The sequence below is a fragment of the Papaver somniferum genome, chromosome 7, assembly GCF_003573695.1.
Source record: "Papaver somniferum cultivar HN1 chromosome 7, ASM357369v1, whole genome shotgun sequence".
In the NCBI taxonomy this organism is placed as follows: domain Eukaryota; kingdom Viridiplantae; phylum Streptophyta; class Magnoliopsida; order Ranunculales; family Papaveraceae; genus Papaver; species Papaver somniferum.
The window spans coordinates 223,804,480-223,813,960 of record NC_039364.1 but is presented as its reverse complement, the minus strand read 5'-3'; the positions used below and the strand labels follow the sequence as shown (position 1 = coordinate 223,813,960).

Genomic DNA, 9,481 nt, shown 5'->3' with positions numbered 1-9,481 from the left:
TTGATTCTTAGATCCTTTTATGAAATATCTTATTTACAAAAAAAAGGCTAAAGACTTTTGGTTCATACTCTATGAATTAATTCTTGCATCAATGGAAGACGATTCTATCTGTGTAAGAGTTTTTGTTTACTCTGTTTTAGTTTTCAGCTGGCTTTGACATGCTAGCTTTGTACATTCTGTAATTATTCTTTTTTCTCTATTTATACATTCTGTAATTGTTCTTTTTTCCTAATATATCTTTTCAATTCTATTTTTTTTAAAGACTTGGAAAAAGGGGCACGAAGTTGGGCTCCGAATTCTTAGGCCAAGCACTATGGTGCCCCTTTTCCCTTCCCTATCCCTCATTTGTAGGGAAAAATCTATTTTGCCAACCATTATGGTCTCTCATATCCCTACTGATATCCCTTCCCTACTACTCAAAGTGGATCAGATCCGATCCACCTTGTAGGGAAGGGAAATTTCCGTGTAAAATCCTGCTTTACGGAAGTATCTGTGATTTTTTTCACGAAAACTAAATATCCGTTTCTGGTTTTTTAAGTTTTACCCTAAAACTTTATTTTTTCACACTTTTTTTTTACTCTAAATTATCTGTTTTTTTACCTATACAAATATTTTAGTGGGAAAAAATGGGGAAAAAAAACGGATACTGAGTTTCCGTTTGACACTATTCACACGTGTCATGTAGAAAAGGGATAAAAGGACACCATAGTGAGGCTGATTTAGTAGTTTGGCATTGCAGTGCAGCACAAAGAATCAAAGTTTTCACATGGAAAAACATCCATGGCATCCACTCAACAAAAGCAAAGCTATCTGTCTATAATGACTCTTCTGACACTCAGTGTGGTCTCTGTGGCAATCATTATGAAACCATTGAACATCTATTGCTGGAGTGTGCTTTCTCAAAAACTGTGTGGAAGAACCTTAACGTCAATGAAGAAGAACGAAACATGTTTAGTAGTGTCTCTGAATGGGTCGAAAACTGGTTCTCTGGTAATCTCAATTCTTTAAATGAGAAGAGATTTCTTTCTCTTATGATTGGATCTTGGGTTCTTTGGAAGAATAGGTGTGATGCTGTCTTTCAGGGAGTATCTCTCAATCCACTTAATACTGAGCACAGAATCAACTTCTACTTAAACTCTCGTATGAACACTAGTTCCACGCATAACTCTAATTCTATGCATAACTCCAGTTCTTCATTAATTGCAGTGTCATGTTGGAAACCCCCTAGGCAAGGCACCTGAAAATTTAATATTGATGCTTCCTTTAGTCATGAATACTAACGCAGTGGCTGATGCACGCAAAATTTTATATTCGTAATCTTGATTGGGATGTAGTTCCACATCTTTGAATTAAGGGAAAATTTCGCGTAGTGGTTTTGTCCCCAACCCATATTAAATGACCCTACTTCTCTTGTACTTGTTACAACTAACTCCTTTTAATGATTTCCAATTTGTGGGTACGAGGATTGTGCTCCGAAATTTTGCAGGTACCTGTCAAGGAATCCAAGGACACTACTCAAATGGATTTCTAAGCCCTGAAAATGGAGAATGCATGGCGATTCGTGAAGCTTTAATCTGGGCCAGGGATATGAAGTTAACTCGAATCCACATTGAGGCGGACGCTAAGCTTGTCATTCAGTCTTTATTGGATAATTCTCTCTTAATCCAATGGGAGAATAGAAACCTTCTCAAAGAAATTAAACATTTAAGTTTAAGTTTTGATTATTGTAAGTTTTCCTTTGTTAGTAGAGACGATAATCAGGTTGCGGATGCTGTAGCTAAGTCCGCAGAGAAACAACATCCACCATAAGTCATCTCAATAATTTTACCTGCTGATATCGGTTAACTCTTGGCAAGAGATCAGAATACACTTACAACATAATCAATAAAAAAATTTATTTATCAAAAAAAAAAATCCCTTCCCCACGAATGAGGATAGGGAAGGGATGTCCTGCACCATAAGCTTGGCCTTAAAAAACAGTATCCCTCCGAATCCATCGAGCCGGCTGTAACTTAGCGAGTAGCAAGAGCCGCCGCCTAACACGACTAAAGCTAGAAACCCTAGATGACTCAAAAATACACGTACAACAAGGAGGAGGCAGCACCTGTCACCTAATTAAAACGAGACCGGATAAAGAATATCTCTAACGAATTTTCAACTTTTGAATCTCTCTCTCTGTCGTATTTTATAGATCTGATTATCCAGAGTGCAGAAAACTCGTTGGTTCGTCGTCACTAATTCTCTCTGTAATAAACGGTATTATTCCAGATCTCCATTCCAATCTTTTAACCAAAACATGTTTTTTTTTGTTTTTTTTTCATTTTTCCTCTGCTAATTTTTGAATCCATGGATGTATTTGGTACATACGCAGCAATATTCACATGAAACTTATGATTTTTTATCTTTAATACGTGTATTGCCTTTCAAAGATACGAGAAATTTATGTTATCTATTGATGATAATTTGTCATGTTAATGACTGGATATTATGTTTTCGGATTTCAGGAATTTGAGTATTAGAAGATTAGGTTACAGAAGGTGTTATTTTGAATTGAAAAGATAGGGTTTATTTGTTTGAGATTAAGAATAAGATGAAGTACTTGGAATTCACAAATCTTGACAGGTAATATACTTTAAAACATGGATATTTATTCTAGTCAATTTGGTATAACTTATTTGTGTGTGTTTTATGCTTGTAAGAACTTACCAAGTGTATCTTTTGTTTTATTTTTCAGGATTAATCAATTCCTTAATTACGTAAGTTTTGGGGAATATTGCATCAAAGGAAGTTTAGAAGCTTACTCATGTAAGTGAAATGATGGAACTATGGAAGTTTTTTAGTATAATAACACTTATATGTGAAGGCTATAGATCTTATTTGCGGTGTTTTACCTTTTCAGGCAAACATACGGGAACAGATAAGAAGCTGTCGTTTAGTTTGGATCAAGAGGTAATTTACATCTTTTTATTCACTACTTCTTGTGGCTTATAGACCTCTGTTTTATTATATCGGTTGTTTATCTGTTTTCCACGATGTATGTTTGTGCTTCCTGTGTTGATTTGATTAAATAAGAACTTGAAGTTAGAACTCTTAATGTCATCACAACTGGCAACACATTTTGAAAAAAGAATGGGATTATAATGCAATCTTGACTTCTGAAAAAATATGGCTTTAGAATATTGAACTACTAGAAATGACCTTGAGGGATCTGATACCCAGTTTTGTAATCAACTAAAGAGTACCAGTACTCAGGTTTTTCTTAGCATTTATGAATCAAAATTTAAGAAAAGCGACATGGAACTTTTGATAGAAAATGTAGCACTAGTCTTACAGTATTGATTGTAGAACATCAGCCTTGGAATAATGTAAATAAAAAGCATATCATAGAGTGGGAAGTACAAGGACTGTGGTAAACTGATTTCTCACTGCAAAGTCGCATGTAAACTTGAATTATTATCTCGCACTGTTTTCGTGTTTCAATTCTGGTTTAGCAAAATTAGCTTCAATGTACATTATAGTTGGTCACACTCTTCTTTTACTCTGACCGGAAAGAGTTTTTTCCTAGGTTGAGTTTGACCGAGAGGGTTGGAATTATCATTTTGGGGCCTCAATTGGTCTTGCAACACTGATTAGGATAGTTAAGAATATGCACTTTCAAGGATCATAAACCTTATCGAAAGGCACAGTGGAAGCAACAAATGCACTGTTGAACGACTGTATTCACTTTATCTGTTTTCCTTTAGCAGCTAAATATAATTTAGTAAGCAATGTTATGCATAGTTTTGGGAACTCCAGCTCTTGTAACATTCTTCGATAATACTCCAAGTTTACAGTTATACTCTACCGAGGGAAATCATATTATCGATTGATGAACTTCAGCTGTATTTATTTTCTTATGCATATTAACCATCATTCACCCACTCGTTTTCTTTTCAATGTTGTTAATTAATTGCTTACCAGTTAAGGGAAGATGTCCAGTCTATCTTGCTTCTACGAGGCAAGGTTCTTTACAGAAATCATAAGTTAGTGCCCAAGTTCTATTGTTGGTTGGAAATAAGTATTTGGATGTAATTGCTTGTTTGTGCCAAATGTTGTTTGTCCTTTTCAAGTTGCGCCAGTGGTGTTTAACATTTTTTGTTGTTTTTCCATGTAGATTCTGGATTATCTTGGACAATCTGCAGACAGTGATCCCCCTTCTCCAGCTAGTATTTTGTCTAGTAGATCCAGGTGCCTGAAGGATGCCAAAATACTTTTAGCAACTCGAGCTTTCTTGTATATTTTTCTAACTATTTAATGTTCTCACCGTTCATTTCAGCCGAAAGACGTTGATTTACCTGGTGCTTACGCTCGGTCACATGTATCCAGATTACGATTTCAGGTATCTGTGCTCTTCATTTCTGTTGGACTGGGAAGGAGGATATTGGGTAATGCCATGGTCAGCTTGTACGGCGACGTGGCAACCCGCTTTGTATCCTCTTTTTCCTAAAATGGGAGTGTTGTCAGAAGGTTTGACAGACGGTTCTAAGAATCGTTGCTCTAGGTGGAGCTGAGAGTTCGAGTCTCTCCATATCCCAAAAATAAAATTGTGGTAGTCCGCACCGTCCCTTGGTCATATCTGATACACTAATGGAAAGTCAAACCAATTGGCTTATCCATGTATCTACGGGCATGATCACATGAGAGGTAACATATTCTTTACATAACCATGTCTGTCCATGTGTTTCGGGTGTATCAGCGCAGTGCAAGCACACCGTTTCTTCAGAGAAGAAGATTGGACCAGTGTTAAGCAGACATATGACACCTATATGTTCGAAGTAGCGAAGGTATGCTGAGTGTATCCTTAAGTCTTAATTATCTCTAAGTAACCAACTGCTTGAAAATACTACACTCTCCCTAATTTCATATTTTCCTGTTGGACCTCATTATAGATAAAAAAACCAAGATTTCAGAAGACTAGCATGAAATGATTCTTAAGCACATAAAAAAATCTTAGATATCCTATGCAACCGAACACCATTTTCTTTGTGCGCTTAATCTCTATGTTGGAGTTTGCTGCTATGTTATAATAAACATTGTTTAGTTTAATACATCTGGAGTAACCGATTGCTGTCTAGTTTTGCAGCCTCAAATTTTATGCATTCAGTCCACCTCAGCACATTGTAGAGTGAAACACCTTAGTATCAAAATACCAACACAAAAAGACTGTTATGCTCGTCAGTTAGAGTTTGAGATGTCCCGTGACTGCTTGTTTAATCCCCCCCCTTGTTTAATTCTACTCCAGTACCTTGGACACATGCACCCATCTATTTGGCTAGTCTCTTCTCTTTCTCCCTCCCTGGATTGAGATCTAAGTTTATGTAGACGATTATTCTTTATTGCACCTTTGTAGTTTTGTCTATCAATTCTCTAAAAAGGTTGGCTTTGTACTTATTTTTGTGAAAAGTAATGATGTCTTGCTCATTTGTTTTACAAAAATTATCATCTATTCCTTTTTAACATTTCCTGGACTGAAACCAATCAAAAGAATATAATTCTGGATTGCAATATATCATGTGGTGCTATTGGAACTTTAGGTAGTTGGAATATGTTAAGCCCCTTACTGTACTACCCTATAGCCGTTAAAACAATCTTTGAAAGCAGGAATGGGCAGCTGCTAGTGGGGGCAGTGATTTACTGGAAAACTTGTATAAGTCATTGGATGAGGTGAGCTTGTTTATAGGTGTGGAGTAAAGTTAGACTGCAGTATTGTATCCAAAGACAGTTTAGTAATATTTAGATATGCAGGTTGTGAAACTTGGCGAATGTGAAATTTACTGTTACAGTCCGGAGCCGGATTCAGATGGAGACCCTTTCTTGGAAAGGGGAGCCATGTAAGATCATGTCTTACATTTGTATATTAATTGATTCTTTTTGTTGTAGCAGGAAGTTGGATTCCTCCATCTCTGATATTTTTGTTTGTTTTCTTAGATGGTCCTTCAACTTCTTCTTTTACAATAGAAAGATAAAACGCGTCGTCAGCTTTCGTTGTTGCTGCTTAAGGTAGGCCACATTGTTTATGTGAGAAGTGGTGGAAATAGATAGTGAGAATCTATTAACTTGGTTGTGCCTTTCTGCTATTTGAGCCTCATAATCTACAATTGTATGCTGCAGCAATTTGGCAGCTGAGGGTTTTCTTATGGATGAGTCTCGGGATGACGAAGACGGGTACATTTTCAGCAACATGGACATGTGAAATGTCCAATATATATATTGGATACTTCCTGAATTCGTATATGTTATAGTGGCTTACACTTTAGACCTGTTAATGTATGCTGTATAATATATATACATAAGCAGTTAGTTAGTTAGAACCAGACTGTACTACGTGATTGGAATAAGAAGTACAAGGACATTGCAATGTGAAGATATTCGGTTGTATCTATTTGCACATAATGTATACCATAGAAACCCTTACAACAGCTGTGTTGTAAAGGTGATGCTATGATAAGTCTCAATATTGTCAAACATTCATTTTACGCGCCTGTGTTATCATTGGATACTACTAATCAGGCTGTTTGAGACCCCTACACCCTTATTAACATTGGGAGGGTGCAATGGACATGTGTTCCTCAGAGCTCATTTGTTCAGAGTTCAAATTTGTGAAGAAGGTTTGTGACTGTACTTAGCAAGCTTGCTCAACCTGTCTGTACTATTGCTCAGGACCATTTGCAGTACTTATGTCCAACACGCGTTGGGTAATTGAAATATTTGTTTCTGGATATGTATCGATGTAGTTATCCAATATTGAAAATAAATCTATTGATGTCATTTTCTTGGATGGTCAGACGTTTCTTCAATCACAGATTTTGTTTGCAGAAAAGTTTAAAACTCGGCAATAACTGCTGAAATGTGGTTTTGTAGACGGCAACATATGCAGCCTTACAACCGTAAGGGTAGCATCTCTGGGACTGAAACCCCAATATTGTTTCAGTGTCATGCATGGAGAACGAGAACTTACTACAGAGTTGCGACTGTTTCTGCTCTTGTTAGTCCTTCGTCGACACTTCGGAACAACAAATTTTATGAATTCCATTTTCACTGCTTAAAAACAAACAGAATCGTCGATGGCCTCTAGTTCTCTGTTGTTTTCTACCTTCCATTCCTCATCCATTCAGGGTTCCATATATTTATTTTCTTATCCAGTCTCTTTTGTATGGCAAAAATTTCTATCAAAAATATCAAGATTTGGATTGTTTCGGATAATGATTTAACTTTCTCGTTTAACAATTCTCTTCCAAAAAAATGAACCCAAAAATAATTAGCTAAAGATAAATAGATTAAATATCATTATATGAACACGTGTCCATTTCTGATATTTAATTCTGAAACCCCATCTTCACACCCAATCCCCATAATCTGATTTGATCTTCCCATCTTTCAGCACCCCTGAAAAGAAAAAAAATCACCAACCCTAGAAATTACAACAACAAGAACTTAAACTCGATCCAGAATTAGCCAGAGAGAAAAAATAAACCCAGAATGACCACTACAACTTCTTCATTTTTATGTATACCAATCAGAACTTACACTCAGCAAAACCAGAGGGGTTTTCTCATTTCAAGAAGAAATTCACTTGTTGTTTTTGATACAAGAAGAAAACAGAGGATTATATCTTGTGAAGTTGCATTGAAACCTGATTCTGCATCAGTTTCTTCTTCTAAATCTGAGGATGAATTGATGCAAGAAAAGGTTGGAGCTAGGGTTAGGGTAAAAGTACCATTGATAGTCTACCATGTACCTAAAGTACCTGAAGTTGATATTACTGGATTAGAAGGGACAATTAAACAATATGTTGGTTTATGGAAAGGGAAGAATATATCTGCTAATCTTCCATTTAAGGTTGAATTCTTTAAAGAAATTGAAGGTCGTGGTAATGTGAAAATTGTTGCTCATCTTAAAGAAGATGAATTTGAATATCTTGATTAATCTAATTTCATCGAAGAAGATGTAGTATTCTCGGTCACTTAATGTGCAGTGTATTATATTACTGGGAAGGAATTTATTTTGCTTATCGTCCTGAGCTTTTGGATTGTAAGTTAAATCCTAATTTCTTCTTTTTGTTGTTGTTGTTGTTGTTATTGTTACTACTGCTGGTAAATCTATCATACAATTGAAACTCTACTGGTTTTAGTATTAGGAAAAATAAACAAGATTTTAATTGCTTTAATTCATCTTTTTTTGGATGTATTCTAGTTAGTTACATTTCTGTCAAATTTGTTTTTCATTTAAAGCTTTTGGTAACTGAATACTGAATTAGGTTGTGAATGCTTGTTGGTTTATGCATTTTTCCCCAGTCTTCAGTTTTCTGTAGATGTTTGTTATAGTTTTGGTGGATGGTGGTGGTTTTATCAGATTGCATTATGTGATGGTTGATGAATGATTGATTGTAGTCATCGCTTTTTATGCCTGTGCAGTCTCCTATTTTTGGGGTTCGCTGATTTAATCTTTCATATGACTAGCATTTATTCTTGATAAATGATACATCACACATAATTGGAGAATGCGGCATTTGTAGTTGGTGTCTATATGTTCACTTCATTCATCTTTCTGTTTTCATACTGAGTTGAATCTTAGTACAGAGTTTTGAGGTTTTCGGCTTAGGAGCTCTCGTCTTTTATTGATCCTGTTGTAGATGCATATAGTAGGAAGGTAATTGCTTCTCACTAATTCATATGAACTATCTCTTGACCCTAAGGATGTGGTGATAGCGTCTTATTGCAGTGGTTTTGAGTTGAATTATTTGGCCTGTGTATAAAGGTGCGTGTTTATTTGAATATCAACAAATGCACTTCTGTGAAATCTCTTGGAGTTATACATTTCAACCAGTAGTTTTGTGTTCTTTGCATTTATATTATGTGACTTATGCCCTCTAGATATGTTTTGGTTTTCACCAGTACAATTTGGGTTGACATTTGATACCCTAGGAAAACACAAGGCTAGGCAGTAACTTTGATACTACAGAACTATTAAGATATATAAGCTTCTGCATCACAAAACACTAGCAACTGAGTAGTACACCACGTTGGAGACGAATTTCCCTCGAAAAGTGTTTTACCATTTTAGCTTTACAGAATTATAATTTGTTGTTTTGAGTAGTCCAGAGTGTGCTGTGGAAACTTATGAGCGCAATTGATTATCCTTTTGGAAACCATGAAGTTTGTATCGCAAGAAGCTTTCTGAAACTTTGCGGCTTCAAACCCAGCTTAAACCTGCAGGTTTACCATACTGTTATAACTTATAACTTCCTTTCCACCATTTGCTCTCGATACACTCTTCTTATCTCTTCCTAGTTCCTCCACAGCGGCAATGATTACCATATGGCTGTTGCCTGGTTTATGAGATATTCAAAGGGACCTCGACTGCCTAATTCTTGTTTAGCTTTCCCCGCCCGCCACCAGATTGTCCACATTACTCTTGTGTTTTCACCTGCTAAAATATTAGA

General features: G+C 36.1%; 2 protein-coding genes across 2 annotated transcripts; both read left to right on the top strand.

The window, feature by feature from the left end:
• The first annotated feature begins 2,103 nt into the window (after positions 1–2,103).
• On the top strand, positions 2,104–6,628 carry LOC113299670 (repressor of RNA polymerase III transcription MAF1 homolog). Its single transcript, XM_026548743.1, has 11 exons — positions 2,104–2,256; positions 2,505–2,622; positions 2,735–2,805; positions 2,900–2,949; positions 4,154–4,227; positions 4,316–4,378; positions 4,736–4,823; positions 5,641–5,703; positions 5,785–5,870; positions 5,968–6,039; positions 6,151–6,628. The coding sequence occupies exons 2-11, from the start codon at positions 2,591–2,593 to the stop codon at positions 6,230–6,232; spliced, it is 681 nt and encodes a 226-aa protein (XP_026404528.1). The 5' UTR covers positions 2,104–2,256; positions 2,505–2,590; the 3' UTR covers positions 6,233–6,628.
• A 622-nt stretch (positions 6,629–7,250) lies between these two features.
• On the top strand, positions 7,251–8,210 carry LOC113299671 (ferredoxin-thioredoxin reductase, variable chain-like). Its single transcript, XM_026548744.1, has one exon. It carries the CDS (start codon positions 7,519–7,521, stop codon positions 7,963–7,965), a length of 447 nt encoding a protein of 148 aa, XP_026404529.1. The 5' UTR covers positions 7,251–7,518; the 3' UTR covers positions 7,966–8,210.
• Positions 8,211–9,481: the final 1,271 nt, after the last annotated feature.

Excerpts from the sequence above, each read along its gene's own strand:
- LOC113299670 (XM_026548743.1), top strand. The coding sequence starts at position 2,591 with ATGAAGTACTTGGAATTCACAAATCTTGACAG. Across the intron at positions 2,623-2,734 it reads GAATTCACAAATCTTGACAG|GATTAATCAATTCCTTAATT; the intron begins GTAATATACTTT and ends TTTATTTTTCAG. Across the intron at positions 4,379-4,735 it reads TATCCAGATTACGATTTCAG|CGCAGTGCAAGCACACCGTT; the intron begins GTATCTGTGCTC and ends CGGGTGTATCAG.
- LOC113299671 (XM_026548744.1), top strand. The coding sequence starts at position 7,519 with ATGACCACTACAACTTCTTCATTTTTATGTATACCAATCAGAACTTAC.